This window comes from Hemicordylus capensis, chromosome 3 (assembly GCF_027244095.1).
Source record: "Hemicordylus capensis ecotype Gifberg chromosome 3, rHemCap1.1.pri, whole genome shotgun sequence".
Taxonomy (NCBI): Eukaryota; Metazoa; Chordata; class Lepidosauria; order Squamata; family Cordylidae; genus Hemicordylus; species Hemicordylus capensis.
Window position 1 is genome coordinate 281557844 of NC_069659.1, and position 24099 is coordinate 281581942.

Below are 24099 nucleotides of genomic sequence, written 5' to 3' on the forward strand. Positions count from 1 at the left end.
GTGGTACTGCTGGTAAGTGCATGGATTACAAGCGGAATGGGCTTGTTCCGACTTAAACACTGGGTCACCCCAACGTTTTGGTCAGAACCGAACATGTTTCCAAGCTTGGAACGGAATGCAAAACCTGTTCCACGCACACATCTAATGTGCAGTACAACAGGTTGTTTCCAGGACTAGTTTGATTCTTAAAGCTGCTTGTTGTTTATAGCATTCTAGAATTTGAATGGTGTTTTGGTCTGGTCTTGTAGCGGTACTGAGTAGAGAGCGTCTTTCTTTGGTACCAGGGGCTGGAGAAGATTGATTTCCAGTTCGCTGATTCTAGGCTTCTGTGTGTTATGGTACTAGGATGTCAGCATATATGAAAGTCCTTGTTACCTGATCTTATTAATACAGGTGGCCCTCATTACCCACTGTTTTGCATACCCACAAATGGGTCTAAGAGACCCAGTTTCTTTATCCGCAATACAAAAATAGGCTAAAATTTGCCATTTGCAGTTGCTGAGTAACCAGAAATGGCTTTCAGTGTCACTTCCAGCTGCCATTTTACAACACAGAGTCATTTTGAGGCTCTTTCTGTTTTAAAAAAGCACTTTTTGGGCTAATATTCACCAAAAAGATGATGTGGGGGATTTGGGGCACATTTCTGGAGCCATGGAGAGTTCATTTCTACTTTAATTTCTCCCCCTTTGCACTTTTTTTACATTTGTGAGGTGTGTGTGTGTGTGTGTGTGTGTGTGTGTGTGTGTGTGTGTGTATAGGAGGACCCTAATCCCTAGATTCCCATGGGGTAAGGTTCTTTTATTTGCACTTTCTGTACTCGCAGTCATAGGCAAGAATGGAACCCCTGTGAATAACGAGGGCCACCTGTATGCATGTGCATTATGATGCAGATGTTAAATAGATATTGATATGCTACTACAGTATCATGTTACTGCCACATTAGTTCCAGAGTGTAGCATACAGATGATAACTTTTTTTGGATCAACTTCTCTTGGGAAATGTTCAAGGTTTTAAGCTTCCTAAAGTTTTTTTTAAGCTGAGTAAGGAAATGGAAAAATTATTTTGAGCTTACATAATAAGGCTACCCAACACTGCAGAGAGGATTTTGAGCTTGCATTCAAGGAATTAATCTCTTGTTCAAAATATTTTGACCAAAAAGCACTTGGCCTGCCTTGGCCATAAGAACAGCTCTGCTGGATCAGGCCCAAGGCTTATCTAGTCCAGCATCCTATTTCCCGCAGTGGCCCACCAGATGCCTCTGAGAAGCCCACAGGCAAGAGGTGAGGGCATGCTCTCTCTCCTGCTGTTGCTCCCCTGCATCTGATATTTAGAGGCATGCTGCCACAGAGGCTGACCAAAGAGCACTCATAAGGATCCAGTCAGTAATATATGAGGCACCTATATAACCCAACTGTAAAGTTGGAGTTTTCACTCTGAAACTTTCCTCCCAACTGAAGAAGCAATCAAAACAAAGAAGAGCCCCTAGAAAAAGGTGTTCAGCGCAGCTGTGAGTCATCATGGGACATGAGTCTGTGAGCTTTGATATGTGGTTGGGTCATCACATGCTCTTTGCAGTACTGCTGTTTTCTTACCTGTTATTTCAGGACATTATTTATAATGTGAAGACTGCTTTTAATATGGAATTTGACTCAGTCACCCGAATGAAAGAGCTAGAGATTGCACGGGTAAAGGAGAGGAACGTGAGGATTGCAGAGATCTTAAAACAGCTGGATTTGAAGGAGACTATCTGGGAGGCAACCTTGTCAGATAATGAGAAACCAGAACGCGCACTGACGGTCCCAGAATCAGAGGTTGGGTATCTGAAATACATACATTTATCTCGCCTTACGCATTAATCATGCAAATGTAATCTGAGGGCCTGCTTTCTTATCTAAGGCTTGTGTTAATAAAAGCAAAGCAATAATTAAGCAATGTAATCATCATATACAATATGTTTTGAGTGCTCTGCAATTAGACCAAACGTCCATCTAGTCCAGCATCCTGCTTCCTACAGTGACTAATCACATGCTTCTAGGAAGCCCTCAAGGGCAATAACCATCCTCCATTGTTATGCCCTAGCAATGCATACCTTTGCCCAGGTGGTAGTAGAAACACACAATTAGATTTGCCTGTTGAGTCCTCTGCATTCCCTTTAAAGATAGAGATTTCCATATTTTCTTGAATATAACCCCGATATAAATATAAACAGCAGATGAACATAACCCACAGCTGATCATCAGTCCTGTTGTTTTTTTAAAAAAATCCCTTGTTTTGCCTACAGTTGTGTATTACCATGGGTATATATGTAGACATATAGTGTTCCTTCTAGGGCCTTTCTCTCCTGCCTGCAGCTGGATTGGGAGCCAATCCAGCTGTAGAGTGGCTAGCAGAATGGGAGGCAAAGAAGTGAATGGATGCCAGAGGTTGAGGTGCTGGAGCTGGGGAGGCACCCAAGCATGTGGGGTGGCACCGGATGGAACTGGTAGCTCAAAGTGGACTTCCAGGGGTGATAAGAATATTGGCTCTGGCAATGGCATCTGGATGGCTGTTGCTCTTGGTACAAGAAAGGTGCAGGGGGAAAGTGAGTGAAGAGGGTCATGGCACATTTCTCTGGGAGGAAATGCTGTGTACCATGGAATGGCCAGCCAGGTGGTTCCACACCACCAACACACACACGGAAAACTAATGTTAAAATATGTTCTTTGCATGCACATGCACTTCAATTGGAAACAAAAAATGTGGTGTGTGTGTGTGTGTGTGTGTGTGTGTGTAAGAGAGAGAGAGAGAGAGAGAAATATGGTACCTTCTGCTCTTCCTGTTATGACATTACCTAGAGAGGCATTCCCATAATTGGATATGATGGCATTAAGTAAGATGGAGGTGTTGATGGTAGGAATCTCTGTGGGCTAGAAGGCATTTAAGAATTGTATCATTGCCCACTTAATTAACCAGTGATTCCCCCAATTCAGGAAGCAGTCATGGTTGTTCCTTTGGCCTCTTCTAGACCTTTTGTGAGGGAAGCAGGGAGGCTTCTTCCATGCAACTACAAGATCACAGCATGTTGGTTATATAACCTCCTTGCACCTGTCTAAAGAAATATTCCTACTATGGAAGAAGAAAGAAATGCCAAACTTCTTAATAACAACAACAATTACTACTACTACTACTACTACTACTACAATTTATATACCACTTTTCAACAAAAGTTTCCAAAGCGGTTTACACAGAGAAATAATAAATAAGATGGATCTTATTTATTATTGCATCTTGGGCAACTCTATACAACTGAGTGCTTGAAATCATTTATGGCATTTGAACTCAGATCTTGGATATGTTTAGAAAACTTCTCTACCACGTAGTTAGATGACAGAAAAAAGGAGGCTATGATATGCATACAGTGATGCTAGAGGAGTTTTGGAATGTGATCATTGGCAGAATTCCTTTGGAAGCAACATTCTGTGGTCATAAGTGATATTAGGAACCAATACCATGACCAAAAGGGAGTATAAGGGTGAATTTACATACATACCCTAACACAAAAGTTCACAGTCACAACATGATATACACATCATGGTTCACTCCCACCATGCCTATAGATATGAAAAAATGCATGGAAGGCACAAACTGTGCATGGAAGGAATAGAGGTAAGAGCTACAGTTAAGAGCTGTGTACATGGAGTTCTCTGACTTTCAGACCATTCTCTGCCCTTTATCAACAATTAAGCCCTGCTGCCTAGGTATATATATACCTGTTGGTGGGCCACTGTGTGAAACAGGATGCTGGACTAGATGGGCCTTGGGCCTGATCCAGAAGGGCCGTTCTTATCTTTGTATGTTATATTAGCGAGACTTTAAATTGTGCCAGATTAATTTATGCCAAATGAACTTGAATATGCACTCCTTAATAGTAGGATCTCTTTGGATGCAGAATCAACAGGGCCTGGTAGAGTCCAGGCCCTGTAGATTCTCCAGATATGAAGCAGGGGGGCCAAGAAAATGACAGAAAGATAGGATGCTTATTAGAGAAAAATTGTACATTCTGAGTCAATCTGTTTACGAAAAAACCTAAACCAAAACCTTTTGTCTTCACAGATCAAATCAACAAAATACTTGACCCCAGTGCAAAAAGCAAAAGAAAAAATTATGGCTCAGGTTGAGCATAAAAGACGACTTGCTGCTCAGGTAATCTTGTGAAATGTTGCCTGATTGTCTCCCTCTTGATCCCATGCTCCATTTTTACATTGTTTTATTTTGCTATTGTTTTCAGGCGGATAATGCAAGAGAGCGTGGCCTTATGGACATGATGGGTGGAGTTCTTGAAGTAAAAAAAGAAGACATTTTGAAGATGGTGAGTCACATTGCTGTCCTACAGTTAAAGTAACAGCTGACATGACTTAAAAGAAATATAATGTTCATTATACAGACAGAACTCTATTGCCTGTGCCAGGAGAGTGATTTCACTTGGCCTTACTACTTTGCCTTATGCAGAGTCCTTAATTAAAAATGTCTTGCTTCACCCTGCTTCATTCACCCTAACTAGGAACAAGAGGGTAATTAAACCATAAAGGGCTAACTGATCCATATAAAGTTGGTACTGAAATTAGCTCCTAAAGTGTGGAGCAGCAATTGGTATCTGCATTAAAAAGTATGGTTGTTAATAAGAACATGGTGTTCATTCCAGGTTACTCAACACAAAATAATGACCTTGGGAAAATCACCTTGTGTGATGTTTTGCCATTGTTTCTCTTTTGTGTCTGCAATTGTCTGCAAGTTGCTGGTTAACTTCCTAGCTGGAGGGGATACTTGGAAGGTGGGGGGGAGGTAGGTGGCAGGAGCCTTGTCCTGCTAAAAGAATAGGCCACAGATTTGTAGATTACGGCCCTCCTAGGTCACACTTGTCCTTTCTATAGTCCACATTGGCGTCGTCCCAGGCAGTGCCACCTCATCTTAAAAAAAGGTTCACATCTAACTGGCAAAGAAGCACCTTTTAACGTGGTGATTGTCTTTATTTCGCGGGGGGAGAGTAACTGGCCCTATCCACCCCCAGCACAGTACTTCCAGTGACCGTTGCTGGTGTCTGTCTTATGTTTCTTTTTAGATTGTGAGCCCTTTGGGGACAGGGATCCATCTTATTTATTTATTCTTTCTCTGTGTAAACCACCCTGAGCCATTTTTGGAAGGGCGGTATAGAAATCAAATAAATAAATAAATAAATAATAACTGTTGGCCGGTACGAGGGCTGAATAAAAGTAGTTCAGTCTTAGTGGGATTTAGTCTGGGCTTGTTTTGAGCCATCCAGACCTTAACAGCCTCCAGGCATTGAGTAAGCACAGAAACAGCATCTCCAGAATGGTCTAGGATGGCAATATACAGCTGAGTATCATCAGCGTATTGATGAAGTCTCACCCCAAACTGAGAAATGACGTGTCCCAGCGGCTTCATATAGATGTTAAAAAGGACAGGGGCAAAACGGAACCCTAGGGAACTCCATAAAGGAGTGGCCATGGGTCAGAGCACCTGTCTTCAATGCATACTGACTGGACACGCCCGCTAAGGTAAGAACGGAACCACTGTAGCACAGTGCCCCCGATGCTCAACCTGTGCAGGTGGTCCAGAAGGATAGCATGATCGATAGTGTCAAAAGCCACTAAGAGATCTAAAAGGACCAAGAGAGGGGCACTATCCCGAAGAAGGTCATCTACCAGAGCAACCAGTGCTGTCTCTGTGCTATGCCGAGGCCTGAAACCCGACTGATAAGAATTAAGATAACTAGTTTCTTCCAAGACCTTCTCAAGCTGGGCACATACAACCCTCTCTAACACCTTTGCTAAGAAAGGGAGGTTGGAGATCGGCCTATAGTTGTCAAGGACCTCAGGGTCCAGGGAGGGTTTCTTCAAGTGAGGGCAAACTATTGCCTCTTTAAGGGCTGCTGGAACGAAACCCTCACGTAACGAGGAGTTAACCAACTCCCATAGCCAAGAATTAACATTCCCACTAGCAGTTCTAATCAGCCAGGAGGGGCAAGGGTCAAAGCAACATGTTGCCGCACCCATACCCGAAGGAATTGTGTCCATATCCTCGACCAACTCAAAGGTGTCCCATGTAACGTCACAAGGCGGAATCTCCTCTATCTGATTGGATCCTATAGAAGTGGAGTCCAACTCTAGTCGAAGGCGGGTGACTTTATCAGCAAAGAATCAAGCAAACTGATCACAGCGGCCAGAATGAACATCTACCAAGCACATCTGGCAAGTACTACAAGATGCTTGCCAGAGTGCTACTTGAAAGGAAAGGAGGGATGTCACCCTGGGGACCACAGCAGATACTGGGCACCTTAAACTGGACAAGAGGCCAAGGGCCAACCAGATGGCTGCTCTTGCAGCCATGCTGGGGGTTCGCAGGCCCTCTCCATCATCTTCAACCATGGTCAGCAGCTGAGCAGCACCAGCCACTGCTATCCCAGTGACTACAGAGTTTGCAGCCATTCTCCCCCATGTGCCCATCCCTGCTTTCCAGGCTCTTGCAAGGGAGGTGCCCACCTGCATCTTTGGGACAGGGTGACAGCACGCTGCCCTGGGTTTGGGGGCCCCATCCGCCTCTGGATAGCCTGGTGATCCAGTGGCAACAACCATGGTGACCTCTCAGTAGAGCTTCACCACTGGATTCTTGAGAGGGACGCAGAGGGACGCACAAGCTCCGTCTCCCCCAGCCCCATGAGACAACCAAAGCAATGGAAAGGGGCAGTCACAGAATGAAACAAACAATGAGGAGGGGAAAGGGGAAATCTCACCGTGACTACAAAACAAAAAAATGCAAATAGTGATAACCAGCCGCTGAAAAGATAAGAAATATATATATTCAAAAATAATTAATGATCCATAACATTAGCATTAATGGACAATATACAAAATGCCTTCTCACAGTGCAGAATGTATAGACAAAAGCATGTGCAAAAACTGTCAGAAGTTAAGGAAGGAGGTAACTGAGCCAGGCAAAAATTAGACTGTAGGATGGAATGGGCAAAGTCAAGTAACAAAATCAAAATGGAAGTGGCAGATGACAAAAGCACTGCGTCAGACGTGGTCTCAGAAGAGGTGTGGAATTCCTCAATGGCAAGATACTCAATGCCATCCAAACAGAAGTGAAGATGTAAAGTCACAGACGTGCTGATAACAGAGGACCCGTCGTGGACGCTTCCATAAATGAGCTGACCTGGATCAGAGATAAAGCCCACTGTGAGTCCTTGTGAAGAAAAACAAACTTCATGAATCAGTGTGATCCATTATGGGGTACCGGTACTAATGTTGTTTTGGAGGTTTGTATGCTGATGAAGCTCTGTGGGCGAAACGGCACATATCCAGAAGAGCCGTTCAATTTTGATTCATGAATCACACTGATTCATGAAGTTTGTTTTTCTTCACAAGGACTCGCAGTGGGCTTTATCTCTGATCCAGGTCAGCTCATTTATGGAAGCGTCCACGACGGGTCCTCTGTTATCAGCACGTCTGTGACTTTACATCTTCACTTCTGTTTGGACGGCATTGAGTATCTCGCCATTGAGGAATTCCACACCTCTTCTGAGACCACGTCTGACGCAGTGCTTTTGTCATCTGCCACTTCCATTTTGATTTTGTTACTTGACTTTGCCCATTCCATCCTGCAGTCTAATTTTTGCTTGGCTCAGTTACCTCCTTCCTTAACTTCTGACAGTTTTTGCACATGCTTTTGTCTATACATTCTGCACTGTGAGAAGGCATTTTGTATATTGTCCATTAATGCTAATGTTATGGACCATGAGACAACCAGCATGTGCCCAACAGCCACCAGGAGCAGAAGACGTGGGGGAGACCTCCGGGGATACCAGGGGCCATGAATCTGTGCCGGTCCAGTTCGTGGAGATGCCACTGTGCTTTCTTAAAAAGGACAAGGTGGGATGTCATATGATATCCTTCATTTCTCCTCAACTTTCCAGAAGCCATTAGAGAAAGTATGTGCATATATATATATATAATTTTATTTTTAATTTATTGTTAAATTTGTATACTGCCTTTCATTAAAACAATCCCAAGACCGTTCACCAGAAAAACTAAAACAAGACTATAAAAATTACACAATTAAAATATTAGGCTAGAATATAAAAACATTGATCTGACTAAAAAAATTATAAATACAAGCACAATATAACCATACAAAATACAAAGCAGCAGCAGTAGAGACAGTCATATAAAAGCCTGGGTAAAAAGCCAATATTTCACACACTTTCTAAAAACTGTGATGGAGACCGAGGAGCAAATAGCCACCGGGAGAGCATTTCAGAGTTGTGTGTGTGTGTGTATTTGTGCAAAGATCTATAGGTATGCATGCCTCAGTATCAAAACCATTGGCTGCAATTCAGCAGCCACTCTGGCATTCATTTCCATTGGCTCTAGTGCTGCAGCTCAGCAGCTCATGTATAGTTCCTGTAACATTGTCGAGTGTCACTATAAAATAACATTCAGAAGCTCAAGGTATAAATAATTGGAACAATGTAGTGCTAGTAAACATCCAAGTTAGTTTTTAAAACTATCTGTCTCATTGATATATTCAGGAGATTCCAGTACCTGCTTTTGTAAAAAAAGAAGAAGCACTCTGGAATGAAGAGGAAAAAAAACTATTTAAAGAATATGAGAAGAAAGTTAAGGAACTGAATGAAGAAAGAGAGAAACATCGAAAGGTAAAAGAAAAATAACATAAGGATTTTCCAGGTACTTGCCCTCTAAGATGTTAAGTGTTCTTTTAAAAGTGTTCTTTTAAGAAAGCCTTTCAGCCTAATCTAAATAAATATAACCCATGTTATTTTATATATCATCTGCTTTCTGTGACTGTTTCCAAGGGCAGCTTCAGAATTCTCATACCTAGCTAACTTATGGCAACTTTTGGTGTGATGGATAAAACATTTAGCAAGACCCTGAAGCCTTCACACACATACTTTCATACCACACATTTTCAGCTTTTTCTTGCAGACATGACCATCTAGAGTAGATTCTTGTTTTTAAAAAGTGAAAAGTCTCAGATTTTTAAAGGGTGACATATGAAAGTTTCAGTTTCAAATGAAATTTACACATACATATATTGTCTTCCATAGATTCTGGAAACTGAGTTGAGGAAACTTCAGAACTCTGTTCAAGAAACAACACAAACGTTTGATGAAATTGTGAACAGGCTCTTTGAGAAAAAAGTCCATACTGAAATGGTTATATATCAGGTGAGCCTGAGATCTCATATTCATCAGCCTGGTACCCTACAAACAGCAGTCTGATTGTTCTCTTTGAAATATTTTCTTAGGAAGAACTCAAAATAGCCAACATCCTTTATTCATTGCTTTTGGATGAAGAATTGAGTACGAGAGAAGCTGGGCTCCAGCACTACCTTGAGAAAAAGAGGAAGGAAAAGGTAAGACATTTTGGAATTTGACAAAAGAACTATTTTGTTATAAATCTGCCATTTTGAGATTAAAGATCTGTTCAATCATCTGCAAATAATTTCCACATAAAATCTCACATCCTGAACATACCACAAGTGGGCTCCTACTGTGGTATATACTACCCCTACTCTAGTATATTTTGGGCCTTCTGCTATTTTTCATAACAATCTATAATCTGGATGACTACAACATTTAAAGTAAAAAAAATCTGTTTAGGATATCTGAGTATCAAGATATCCTAAAGACATGATATCCTTAAGACACAATATAGCTTAAATAGTTCCTGCAGAAAAAAATACAGGGCTTTACCTTTAAAGCCCCAAATGGCTTAAGTCCAGGTTACCTGAGAGAGCATCTTTCTCAAGATCCCCACCACTCATTAAGGAGGGGTCCATCTTTGGGTGCCACTAGTTCATCTGGTGGCAACCTGGGATCAAGCCTTCTCAGTTGTCACCCCTAGGTTATGGAACGCACTCCCCGTCGATATAAAAGGATTATCTTCCTTGAAGGCCTTCAGGAGAGCCTTAAAGACCTATTTTTTAAGCCTGGCTTTTAAAGATATCTAGTTAGATTTTTAATGAGTTTTAATCTGATGTAAATGTTTTCTGATTTTGTTATGTGTTTATTTTTATTTTTATGTAAACCACCCTGCGCCACTTAAGGATGGGTGGTATATAAATTAAATACATAAATATATAAATAAAATGTACTCCAAATATTAACTGATTAACGTAGAACCTGGTCATGTTTTCCACTTGGCCACTTGTACTCCAGAAGCAGGCCTAGCAGTTCTCATTCTCTCTCTCTCTCTCCCCTCCCTCTCCCCTCCCCCTCCCTCTTACTTTAATATACAGATTTTTTCTAATGAAGCACTCAAGGCATCCAGAGCAGAAGTGGAGTCTTACAGAGATACCTATGACATTGTAATTGCTGAGGATAAAGTAAGAACCTTAATGCCAGATCCACAAATCAGTTCAGCCAAAGTTGTAGCATTTAAGCTCACTAGCCATCTTGAGTTGAATGGGACTAAGGTGGTTCATATCCAAGAACTTCAACTAAATTAGGTTGTAGATTACTCCTATGTTCCACTATATGTTGAAACAGAGACTATTTTAGAAGCAAGAGTTGTGTCTCAGTTCTAAACTGCTAGTGTGATCTTTCTGACCCATTGAATATTTGTGAGAAAATGGAAGGGTGGAAATTTAATTAACTATAGCAATAGCAATAGCAATAGCACTTAGATTTATATACCGCTCTATAGCTGGAAGCTCTCTAAGCTCTCTAATCTTTACAATGATTTAGCATATTGCCCCCCAACATTCTGGGTACTCATGTTGTAGACCATGTTGTTGTGAACCAAGCCCTATTTGTAATAATAGATGTGCTCTGGAGCTAGCATATGAAATTAGGCTTGTTTCATCAGTGTCGCAAAGTGACCAGTTCTTTTATATGGTGACCATGTATAGCCTGGGCGCAAGGTAGCAAGGAGACCAAAGCAATCCTAAATGATCCAATGTGCTTTATTGAGTATAAAAGAATAACAACATCAATCTAACTGAACAGAACAATATATCAGTATTACTAACAATATTTCAGCCATAGCCAGCAACAACATCCATAGCCAGTGTTCCTAACTATCATATGTGTGTGTGTTAAATCTTCCTAGAGCCTAATATAATTCAGATATAGACGGAAAAGCGGTGGGGGGTGGGGTAAGGAAGGTTGAGTAATGGCATGGTTTGGGGAAATCAGGAATTAGTAGAGGGAAGAGGGACAAGAAGAAGGGGGTAAGATGGAGGAATCCAAGGCTTGTGGAAGCAGCATATTACCAGAGTCAGAGGCTTGAGAGCGGTGATGCTTCAGCTGAAGGAGAGATGCTGTAGCTGGAGACAGGAGCTTAGGAGCGATCCAAGCTTCTAGTAGTCAAGCAGGCTGGTCAAGTAGGCAGTTTGCTTAGAGCGAGGCAGAGTGTGAGCACCATGGCTAGAGAAGTCTTGACTTCTCACTGCACAGCAGAAGTCACAAACAGTTCCTGTCCACGGACAGAGTTCCTGCTTGTTGCCCCGCGGCTTAGCAGCAAACTCTGGGATGGCTCTTGAGCAAGTGTGCTTGCTAGGCAAGATTGCTAGATCTCTGTTTGGCTTGCTCCATTTTTGTAGTTGCTTTTCCCTTTGATCTCCATAGAGTCTATTCAAAATGTCCTCATCCTTCCTGGGTCCCCAAAAGGTGACAATTTGCTGTTACCTTCTGGATATTGTCTTTTAATTATTCAGGATATTAGCTCAGTCCAGGGAGATCTGACTCCCATCTTCTGTTAGCTGCTATTTAGGGGAGGGGTCGTTCTATTTTGCCCAAAGCAAATCTGCATCTCTGAGCTGCAAATGGGCATCTTCTCTTGTCCCCAGATTTCTGGTACCTGGTCCCAGAAGGTATTAAATGGTGTTAATAAAATAAGAATTAAAATCTATAGGTGTTTTCTTTGTGTGCATCTACCTAGAGTGGAATTTCTATAGACAGCAATTGAGTATCCCCTTTGGGCATAGCAGAGCAATCATTGACAAGGATTAACATAGACTTCTTGCAAGAGGAAATGGGAGCTCAGCTCCTCACTTCTTCCAGACATTATCTGATAGTGAGTTAAATTTTAGCATTTGGATAGCTCAGGCCTGGCCTTTGTGTTTCTTTGAGTACCCATTCACAAACATTGAAAATACAGTGCTGGATTGCCTCTCCCTTCACAGAGCAGTTAGCAGCGGCAGTCATGAGACATGGGTGTCAGTTCACTTTGAGCTCAGGCATTAATTGATTCCTTAATAAAATGGAATCAGACACAGCCCTGGGTTCCATATAATTCTCGGTTGGTATCTCTGGGTTGAACATTGGGGTCAGGGGGTCCCCAACAATGTGATCTTTTGGTTGGTTTTCAGCAGGATACTTATTATATATATTTTCATCTTTCTGCCTGTCGATCCTCAAAACAGCGTACAACACAGATATTTTTAATAGTGCTTCTTAAAATACTCTGACCTGAGATATCTTAAGTAAGATAAGTCAAAATGATACTCCTCTCATCCCTCCCCTTATTTTTTTAACTGATACATAGGTATAGTTGGCTTAAGAAAATGGCAGCTCCTCTGGAATAACAAGCAAGGTGAAGATGATTACTTTGCCTTGCTTTTTATACTGTTTTATAAAACTAGCTCTGGTGAAGGTCTTTGGATCCTCTAACATCACTATAGATTTATCCTGAAAATCAGCTTCTGTTCTATACCAGGTGATTACAGCCATGCAGATTCTAGACTCCCTGATCCAAACAGACCCCATTGTTTTTCTGTGCATCATTCTCATCATGCATTTCAGAACTGGGGTGGGTACATGCTAATGCACTTAAATCCAGTCCTAACTGAGATAGAGCTGTGCTTTTCTCCACATGGTTAGCTTATGGAACGTGGGTTTAGAAAGGAATTTTCAGATCTCCCCATTCATCACATTGATCAACTATTCAAACTTTACAAACGTCGACCAAGGTAAGATCTTCTTTCAGTTCCGATGATTTCCTGTTATCTTCTTTATATATAGTTATCTAAGGCATACCTATGGATAATCTCATGTGTGGCAGCTCTCGCGAGAGTTTGGAGAGGCATCTGGTGGGCCACTGTGTGAAACAGGATGCTGGACTAGATGGGCCTTGGGCCTGATCCAGCAGGGCTATTCTTATGACTCCAAAGCTCTAGGTTTCTGAGATTTGTCTGTTTAATAAGGTTTTATCTGCACATGGCCCAGTTTGGGAATCTTTACAGCTTCTGAGCGAAGACATTACATGGCCTATGCTTAAAGAGGAAGTAAACCATAAGGTTGTTCACATAACCAGAACCAGTGAGGCTAGGTAGGGCTGGCAGCAGGTGTGGGGCAGGTACTACCTACCTTCCCCCCACAGAACCATTGGTCCTTATGAGTGCTGCTGCTTGTATGGCTGCACAACTGGCACTACAGCAAGCAGTGCACCAATCCAGAGACCAGGGGAAGAACACATAGCCTCCAGATATGCCACAATGTGCCACATGAGCAGTGCAGTGCATTGTGGAAATTCCTGAGGCTGAGTCTCTCCTTCCCCCGGCCTCAGAGGTGCACCTAGGTAATTTTGGAGCCTATCCCTAAAGGCCTTTAGAGGGCCCCCCACCCCAGTTTTTTAAACACATTCTAACATGACCACACCACCTGGGACAAACTAAAAAGGGTTTGAGGGCACCCAGGGGGTGTGGAGGCCCTGCACCTTGGCCCAGAAGCCCAGGAGTAAGCCTCTGCTCAGCCTCTATTATTTTAATGGCTGCTGGCAGCCCGAAAGGGAGCTTGTGCACCCACATGAGCGGGAGATTAGGTAGGAAGTTGCACACCGCCCCCCCCCTCACTTTTTGCCCAGGTACAAAGCCCGGGCTACACGGCAGAGGAGCGCTGGGATCTGGGCGCTGGGAGCGCTGATCCCAGTGGTTCTCAAAACCAGCCCTACCTAGGTAAGGCAGTGTTAGCCAGGGAGGCCTTTATGCTTGTAGTTTATATCTTTGGGTATGAAGTTTTATATATTTTTTTGTATTTATATTTAAATTTATATTAATTTAATAACATCATTATTATGTTTTCTATATATATTTGACTTTATATTTCCTCAGTTATATTGTAGCAACATGTATGTGTCAGAATCTTGCATTTGATCTGGAATGCAGATATCATGGTTTTACATGTCAATTGAGCCAACAATGTGGTTTTGTTTTCCCCCACCCTTGCCCAGCCCCCTGCCTTCCTCTCACCTTTCCCCCCACATTGATTAATGGGGAATGAACCTGCTCAGGTGTCTATTAATTTATTAATATAAATTTATTCTATGTATAATCCTCCCTACAGAAATAAAGAAAATGCACTTTGGATATTGGCACATAGTAAGCAGCAGGAGACCCAAGTTCAAATCCCCATTCAGCCATGAAGCTCACTGGGTGACTCTGGGCCAGTCATGAATCTCTCGGCCTAACCTACCTCACAGGGTTGTTGTGAGGATAAACATAACCATGTTCTGGGCTCCTTGGAGGAAGAGCAGGATATAAATGTTTTTAAAGTAAATAATAAATGTTTATTTACTTAAAACATTTTTAAAGTAAATAAATAAGATTTATACAAAATATAATCAGCAAACCTTCAGTGGTTTACACACAGGACAATGCCCTGCCGATGGAAGAATGCAGCACCTGCACGGGCTCTGTGTGAGTCCAAACCATCATTACGGCTAGCAAACATGGAGAGGCTCTGTGGCTCCTAAGCACTGTGTCATTGGTCAACAACAAGCCTCCGGTTGGGAATAATGGGAGGCTTGTTGCTGCAGCAATGACAGAATGCTTAGGGGCCATGGAGGCTAAATGAGGACGTGGTTTAGGCAGACAGAGGACAAGCATGCGCTTTTCACGCTTGAATCAGTGGGCTGCTGTTCTGTATATAAGCCAATACCAATAGGCAGTGCCTTGTGAAACATTTTTCATGCAATCCCTAAAATGTTCAATTATATCCATTTGTATGAACACAAGTAGTTTAAAGAAAAATGAAGTCAGTATCAATACCAAAAGGTGTAAACTACAAGCATGACCAGCGACATGCTATCCCAGTCTCCATTCCCACAGGAGGAAATACTAGCACCATGGAGTATGCAAGGTCCGAACCTATTCGGCATCACAGGGAGCAGAGTAGGAGCTTAAAAAAATTTTTTTTTTTAAGGAGAGCAGGTCCTTCCTGCTGGGGCAATGCTCATCCCAAATACCCCCGCGTGGTGCCAACACACACTTGGCAACTGCACATGTGTGGGTGCCATTTGCGTGGTCAGCATGGTGCTCTTCTCTTTCTTAAAGCTCCCGCTCCCACACCCTGCTCCCCTCCCCATGGTGCCAAATTGGTCCAGACCTCATCCAAACTGATTTGGTGCTGAACAGTGCTTGAACCTCAGTTCGTGCACACCTTTACATGACACTCAACATAGCTGGGAAGAAGCAAAGTTTGGTTACTCAAGAACCCTAGGATGAAGAGCTGTTCAGCTCACTTTAGTGCTCTGCATTTAGGAAATGAGAGCTACCAAAGCCAACATCTAAGCAGCTCTTTAGCTCATGGCTCCTGTGTTCTTATATAGTGCCACTGATATGTTAGATCATGTACAGAACACTGACATTGCATCCTCATAGACCTGAGGTCCTACAGGACAAAGGGCAAGGATTGTCTGGTCTTCATAATGGGAGAGGCTCATATTTGTCCCCGATGTTCCACATTGGGAGAAAACAAGAACCTTCATACTTGACTGTGTGCAGAATTGTAAAAGGAATGGTCAGCAGGTAGAAAAGTGAGCAAGAGGGAAAGGATAGCTGCCGATAGACACAATACAACCAGAAACAATGAAATTACCCTAATGAGTGAGTCCTTGTTCTTATCCATGTGTTACACACAAACAAAAATACTAAATACTTATTTGTCTCCTGTCATCTGTGATGAAGGGCTCACAAGACAAAGGTTCATGTTGATGCTGCTAACCCCTATGGTGACCGGCCAGGTTCTGCCAAAACTCAGCATGATGCTCTTGCCCATTTAATGAAAGCGATTGATGAAATGGATGATCCTGATAACAGACCTGAGGGTCTTGACCTCAACAACTGGGAACGCTTCTGTGCAGCTCGACGTGCTAAAGTGGAAAGTGAACAGCTGGTATTCAAAGTAGTTTTCAATAATTGTTTTTTATTTTTATACTTGAATGATGCATTCTGATGATCTGAATGTTATACAGAGGTCAGACTTCCACAGAACTGGCCTGTTAGAAGATTTTGAGATTCCAGAAGGTCATCCACAAAGCAGTCAGTTCATCAGTTACCTACTTCTAGTCCAATATGCAAAGGCAACATTCAAGAATTCACAATGGTTACTACCACCAAACTAGAACATCTGACCACATCTCGATGGATGGAGTCAAAACAATTATTTAGCATGCCCTGCTGCAAAATATATTTCATGCCTGCAAATATTCTAGAATATTAAGTATTCCAGTGTCCAAGATCTGGCCATTCAGCTCTGCTAAAGAAATTAGGTCATAACATCTGTGATTTGACAACAGGTTGAGTTGTAGTGTTTGCAAAGACTGTCCTTTGGTTTGCTTAGGTGAAACAAAAAGCACTGACACTAGCAGAGATGCAGACTTTCCTTCAGAAGAGGACTGAAGATGATGAGAAGATACGAAGAGACACTGACCTAATATTCACTGAGCTCAATCTGCAAGTTTGCCATTTTTAAACTGTTCTTCTTTACTGATACTTTAGTATTACCCTGTTAACAAAATAAAGCTTTACAGTACAATAAAGCCACAAGATACTAAAAAACTAGGGATATGCACGAACGGTTCGCAGCAAACCAGTCCACCACAAACTGGGCTTGTTCGAGCAGCCTGACGGTGAAGGGGACTGGCCTTCAGGAAGGCTGGCTGGTACATAATCAAATCTAACCAAGCCCAGTCCAATGGTATGATGGGCTATATTTTATAAGCAAAGGGGAATCCTTGAAAAGGCTTCTAAAGGGCAGCCGGGGGGCGGCGACAGTGAGAGGGAACCTTTAAAAGTTGATGTGAGGGCCTTACTGATCTGCCAACAGCTGCGCATGCAGAGTATGCTGGGGGGGCACTGCGCGCGCACGCACGCACGCACGGAAGCACCTGTCCCAGGGGGGCCTTCAAGGAGCAGTGGTGCCACTACTGCAGCCACCGGCAGACCGGTAAGCCTCTTACATCTACTTTTAAAGGTGCCATCTTGTGCCGCCGCCCCCCGCCCTTTAGAAGCCTTTTCAAGGATTCCCCTTTGCATGTAAAGAGGAATCCTCACTGGTTTCCCCTTACAAGCATAGCCCTTCAGACCACCAAACTGGTTCAAGCTGGTTTGGTTGACCAGGCCAGCCAGTCGTTTTGACCAAACCAGTTTGCAAGCCCACGGTTCAGTCCAAATTCTTACCAAACCGCAAAAAAATGGTCTGTGCACACCCCTAATTAAAACTACATTATAGATTTAGAGTCTTTCAGGTATACATTTGACTATGTATAGCATCTGGCAGCTGGTCATGCTCCCACCTCAGGGAGCTGTCCTCTGTTTAATCATAGGACATCACTGCAACACGGAATATGCAGCCTGCCAAACCAAAGGCTACATCAGCTCTTGAAGATACTGGCTTATCTACTGCCCTTCTAAGTGAGATGCCTAAATGCTCCAACATTGTACTCGAAGGCACACCAGCACTACTCGCAAACACATAGTGCCTCTGTGTCTCCTAAGCACAGTGTCATCGCTCCAGCAATGAAGCTCCCATGATTTCCAATGGTAGCGTTGTCTCTGGAATAATAACTCTGTGCTTAGGAGACCCAGGGGTGTTTTGTGTTTGCAAGCAGTGCTGCTGTGCTTTTGAATAGAATGCTGCAGTGTTAAGATATCTCTCTTAGAAGGGTAGTAGCTTGCATAATAGGCGAGCCAGCATCAATGGCTGACATCAGGCTCAGACTGGCCCACAGGACAACAGGGCATATTCCCAGTGCACCCCTGCGCCCCACCATTAATTTCCTATTCTGCTCAAAACCTGGCACCCTCCCCACATACATTCCACCGCCCTCTCAGTGCCCCCAGTCCGGCCCTGGCTGACATTCAGACTAAATTCTTCATTTTTAAAAAATTAGTTCAACTAAAGATTACAGCATTATATAGTAACATAATCAAGGATAGGAAATATGTATATGTATAACTGGGGGGGGGAGAAAACGAAGAAAGAAAACAATAGTTTTAAAAATCCCTAAAGCACTGACTTTAACATAATATAATCATAATTTGCCAAAAGAATGGTGGGGGCTGGGAGAGGATATATTTCTGATTTGCAGACTAAATTACTCATGAGGATTCCCATTAAAATTAATAGGACAGGTTAATCATGAGGGTGCTCCAGGGACTGATGTAACCACTTTCAAAGTTATTTGCAGGCCTGGATGAAGCATTATGCTAAGTGCTTTAAAATTCTCCAAGTATACTTGCTTTCTGGGAATTTCCCAGTGAGAAAAAATGTGCCCATCCAAGGCCTTGCTCCTACTTTTGAAAACTGTTTGCAGTCTCAAAATTTAAAAACCAAAGAGCCAAAGTTGTTTCCTTCCAATCACAGAGATGTTTAAAACAAATGTGTTTTTTGTTTGTTTTCCATTGTAGGCTTAGAGAACAGAAAATGAGATATCAGTTAGATTTGATGGTCCAGTTTCTCTTTAAACAAGGGCAAGTGGAGCTAGAGGGTACCAACTTAATACCAGATTACACCGATGCTATTCTTATCCACAGGAGCATTATTGAGGAACTGAACAGCATAATCCGGGTAACTATCATTTTGTTTCAAAGGAATTGAGCCTCTGCAGATCACCAATACCATATTTTGTTCTTTTGAATGTATTGACATTCTAATTGTCTTGGCTTTAGACTCATCTTATAAAAAGCCCTTGTTCCTGCCACACTCTTTTCTTTCTTCTATCAATATCTATTAACAGGACAGTATTCTTAAAGGTGGGAGTGACTTGAAATGCCATCTATGCATGTTTATTCAGAAGTAAGTCCTAATCTATTTGGCAGAGTTTACTGTGAAAAAGTGTGCATAGGCTTTCAGTCTTAAAAACCCACATGCTCAATAAATGCACAAAAAGTTACCACTTCTTAAAAGGGCTTGCAGTTTTCCAATTAAAGTTGTGCCGTCGAGTCGGTCGACTCCTGGTGACTACAGAGCCAGGCCTAATTTAACCTGTGTTTTTAGAAGTGCAATCTACACTTCTAAACAAACTGTAAAACCATATACTGGATTAAGACATACTTCTTTCTAGGCTCAAGGAGAAAAGAAAATTGCCAGCATGGTGGAAAGTAAAGATTTCCGTAAAGGGATATTTCAGCTGGAATGGGAACATAAGAAAATGCAGATGGAGGTGGAAGATCTGAACGAAAAGGCCCGGGATATTCAAAAACTCAATGTTACAAAAGATCACCAGTTTGTAAGTTACCCTCCCAATGCTGATTTTAGCACAAGGTTATCAAGTTGCACCACTGCATTTTTTAGAAATAAGTTTTATTCATACATTCTTGATCATCCTCATTAACAACTGCAACTGAGTTCATACATGAAGTATGGTGTTCCAAGGCATCTTATCCTAGAAATTGTTTCTGCGACTGCTATACAGCACATATTCATTATTTCAAGATTGCAGTCTTTATATACCTGGATAAAAACTGCCTCATATGGCAGAGTCCATCATGTGACCGCAAGGTTTGGGCAATATTGGCTGACATACTGTGCAACGCTACATGCACCTTGCAACATTGCATTTGTGCCATTGCGCAAGAGCAACAATTGCACAAATACAGTTATGCAAGACTAATCTTATTAGTTCCAGTGGGATTATTCTTCTTTACCTCCATTTCCCGTAATTTTGTCTCCTGCACAATTGCACAAACACAACGTTGCAGGGTGTGTGTAGTGTTGCTCAGCATGTCAGCCACTGGATTTTGTGTGAAAGTAGTCTCAGCACACTGTGCAAGATTAGAGTGACTTTAGCAGAGGGATGCAGATAAATCCATGGTGTCTTATTTGGAAGCACTCAGCTCAATTAGCCTGATTTCCTCTCTCTTTTTAATTCCACAGTTCTTAAATGTAATTAACTATGAAAGTCGAATGAATCATGAGGTCTCAGTGATGGAAGCAACGCTTAATTTTATAGATAAGGTAAATTCCTTTGCATAATAACCAATCCAACATGTATGAAACATCCTGCCTACTTGATAAACCCACCGTAGCTCAGACTTTACATTTCCCTTCACTGAGCCAGCACAGCAAAATATAGGCAGTGCCAATCCAACTGCGCTGTTTCAAGCTTGCAGTGAAGTGCCAGCAGTGTTGTTCTTTTGCACAAGAGTATGAACAGTTTTAGTGCACATGCACTACTACAATAATGGAATGGCCCTATTCTTGCAAAACTCTGGTTGTGCCATTTTTGCACTACCACAAAGGACACAACTGTGTGCACACGTTACAACATGCACATAACATTGCATAGTATATCATCCATTAATTAAATTTTACCAACTTCCTTCTCCATTCTTTGTTTTCTACCATACTATCAACCCTCTTTTCTCCTTTAACAGAATTAAAAACTTGCCCCTGTGGGCAGAACTGGGCATATGAAGAGACTCTGATCTCTGTAAGAAGACTTTTTCATGTCTTCTCCAGCTGCTTGATACACTTGAGCAACTTTCTATCTTCCAGATCATGTTTGCAGTCACATTTCCTATCAGTTTGCACACATGTCCCATCTGCAAAGTATTTAACTAGGCTGAAATAAGACAAAGACTTCCTTAGTCATTCACCCCACTGAATTTATAAGACTAAGTAAGCATACACAAGATCGGGCTAAATCATTTCAATTCTGAACATTCTGATTTAGAAATAAACTATTGAAATCAATGGGACATACAGGCCTCTTAGGTTCTCAGCACTTAAAGAGTTCCAATTTTCTACTTCTATATGCCTCCCTTGCTTCTTCCTACCTTTCTGAACTCCTACCGTTCAATGAGAATTGTAAAAACCAACAACTGCTTGATATACTACATAACATTCTTTCAACCTTCTAATGTAGCATTTGCTCAGTTACACGAAAGTGCTCTTGTACAAGAATAGGGACTTGCACAAATGCAGTTGCACGGTAGAGGGCCCTTATTTCCAAAGGTCCTCTGTTGTAGGGATGTGCAAACTGGCTTGACGGTTCACCATAGAGCTGGTTCGGCTCAACATGGAGCTGAACCCCACTGGCGGTATGGGGGGGTTCGCAAGGCTTTTGTTTAAATTTTTTTTAAAAAAAAATTACCTTAAACCCCTCTGGGGGGTTGCCAAAGGCAGTGGGGTGTGTGTGTGTCCATGGAGGTTCCCCCTCCTCCCACAGGCCTTAACAATCACCGCGGCAGCTGGTTCTATAGCCCTTTTTGGCCCGTTCAGGCCTCACACATGCGCCAATGGCCTCTGCAAGGCCCTGGCTCATGCCAGGCCTTGAGGAGACCATTTGCGCATGCTGTGCTACGGAGGCCCGAACGGGCCGAAAAGGGCTATAGAACCAGCCGTGGCGGTGATTCTTAAGGCCTGCGGGAGGAGGGGGAACCTCCATGGACACACACACACCCCGCTGCCTTTGGCAACCCCCCAGAGGGGATTTAAGGTAAAATAAAAAATTATTTTAACAAATTATTTTAACAAAAGGCTCACGAACCCCCGCTCCCCCAGACCAAGCCGAACTGCCGGCGGGGGGCAGTTTCTAAGGGGTGCTGAAAATAGTTCTATGTCAGCCTGTTTTCGGAGAAGTGGGGGAGATACTTTCTTCAGACAAGCTTTTTTAGATTTTAGTTTTAGTTTCAATTCATGGGTATTGATGGTTGGTTTGTGTTTCAGTAGTATCATTACTGCTGCTGTTTTATTAGATTTATGAACACAGTCTTCTTTGAGCTCTCATCTGAAGCAATAAACTGGATAAAAGAATTGAAATAATAAATTCTGTCTCAGCAACCCAAATTGTAATACACCTTTTGCTACTGGCTGCAACCCACGAAATATTTTCTTTGAATATTCTGCATTAGACAGTGTACTATAGTTTGTAGGGAAGAAACTGTTACGCTAAGCAGACAGATGTAATTGAAGTGGCCGACGTCCAGCACGGTATTGTGTGTCCCTAGTGCTGCACTGAGGGGCTGCTGTATCCTTTCAAAGAAAGCATTGGGGCTGCACAAAAGTGCTGCTTCTGCAACTGCCCCTTTTGTACAGCCACAACACTACCTTTGAAGGGCACAGCAGCCACACAGTAAAACATTAAGCATAGCACTGTGCTGCTCACATAACTCTGCCTAAGCAACTCATGCATATGCTGTCCCACGCCCCAATGTCCAGGTGCATAAAAAAAATGTGGAACAGCGAAGCAGAGTCATTAAGGACCTGGAGAAGCAAATCAGTCTGAAAGATATGGCAAACCAGAAACTCAGCAAAGAGTTACAAGAAATGCTTGTTAGTGTGTCAGAAAAGAGGCACATTCATGAGGCCGCGGGTAAGTCATTTTCTAAGGCTGCTTGACCACTTCACACTAGCTTTCTTCTGTTACACAAGGTTATTCCATGGTGTATATTGATTTCTTTCACCTTAAACCCACAGCCAACAATACTGATGAAAAAGCAGGCTTTCCCAGCACAGGTTAATCTCCATATTAGAAACAATGGCATATGAATCAGCTGTAAGCTCTTCTCTTATACATACCACTGTCTGCCATAACAGTACTGATTAAGTTTGCCCCCCATAGGCTGGCATTTCTGCTGGCTGCGTTCTGTGAGGCTACTTCAGCTTTTGCCATTTTTATGAGCGAATGTCAGACTTTACATCATTAGTTACTGCACAAACAATGCAGACAGCCAATCATATTAATCAGGGTGGGTGGAAAAAGCAATCAAGATGCAGAGGAAATAAGTGTATAGAGTTCATCAGTTCTAGAACTAGGAGCAGTAACAGCATGGGAACTGCTATATTCTGGCTGTTTCCACAAAGCTCTCAGTAACCGCTGAGGAAAGCAGATTACTCAGATGGGGCTGGTAACCTGGTTGCCACTATGCATTCCCTGTTTACTAAATGCATTCTGGACTTGTTTTGAACAGACACTGAGCAGCTTAATCAAAAGATTGCTAAAGAGCATTATGAAGATATCTTACAACGACAGCAACTTGTGGATCTTGCCAAAGAACAGGCCCGGGAGTTGTCTATCCTTCAAGCTGAAGTGGAAAGGCTAAGAATGAGAACATTTCCAGCTTTCTTTGATGTACATGAATTTTAGCAGAGGGATGCTTTCACAGCTAGAAGCAATAAGATAGCCTTGTAGACAAGTAGAAAACAAATCTGCTGCAAGACAGCTGTTTTTTCCTTTTACATACTTTTACTATACTGAGCTTGATAGATTTACTTAAATTCATTCCGACTTTAGTTTTAGCATTTTAAGGAAAAAAATACTGACTCGAAAGTCAGCCCCCCCCCCCATGCTCAGTCTCACTTTCTGGGTAGCCTATGATATATTTGCATCATTTAATGGCCTGATCTTAAACACATTTCCAGGGACATAAGGATTGCCGCCGCCCCCCCGCCCCCTACTTAAGGGAGAGGGTGATGGGCAGCACCCCACATTGCCCTCTCTCAGCTTGTTCACTAGCTTGGGGGAGGATGGTTCCCAGGCACTGAAGACCCAAGGACATTGTCTTCTCTTGTTCAGTGCTGGCTCTGTTACTGCACACTTCCTGGTAAGTGCCATTAATCACAGCAGGACAAAGTGAACATACATTTTTAGGCTGTACACTCACCCTATGCAAATGATTCCTAAAAAATTACTCTAACAAACAGTGGCAGTTGTGGAACCATTCCCAAGTGTTTGTTTTAAAGTAAATTTTTGAAAGTATGGCAGTTTTGTATCTGTGTACTTAATATTTACTATTTCAATTGGAGGTTTGGGGAGAATCAGTTCAACACTGGATTTCTTCTTTTTCTGTTAAGGA

General features: G+C 42.4%; 1 protein-coding gene across 3 annotated transcripts in view; it reads left to right on the forward strand.

Moving 5' to 3' along the window:
- Nucleotides 1-24004, forward strand: part of CFAP43 (cilia and flagella associated protein 43) — a 105466-nt gene extending 81462 nt beyond the window's left edge. For 2 of the 3 annotated variants that reach the window (XM_053306438.1, XM_053306440.1), the window contains 15 exons: nt 1605-1811; nt 4093-4182; nt 4268-4348; nt 8588-8713; nt 9125-9244; nt 9325-9432; nt 10318-10404; nt 12902-12990; nt 15985-16192; nt 16640-16752; nt 18709-18868; nt 19365-19529; nt 20177-20257; nt 22463-22616; nt 23215-24004. In XM_053306438.1, coding sequence (XP_053162413.1) covers nt 1605-1811; nt 4093-4182; nt 4268-4348; nt 8588-8713; nt 9125-9244; nt 9325-9432; nt 10318-10404; nt 12902-12990; nt 15985-16192; nt 16640-16752; nt 18709-18868; nt 19365-19529; nt 20177-20257; nt 22463-22616; nt 23215-23390 — 1965 coding nt within the window. In that variant the 3' untranslated portion in view covers nt 23391-24004. The remainder of the gene's footprint in view (nt 1-1604; nt 1812-4092; nt 4183-4267; nt 4349-8587; nt 8714-9124; nt 9245-9324; nt 9433-10317; nt 10405-12901; nt 12991-15984; nt 16193-16639; nt 16753-18708; nt 18869-19364; nt 19530-20176; nt 20258-22462; nt 22617-23214) is intronic. The other variant, XM_053306439.1, reaches the window with a different exon arrangement.
- Nucleotides 24005-24099: the final 95 nt, after the last annotated feature.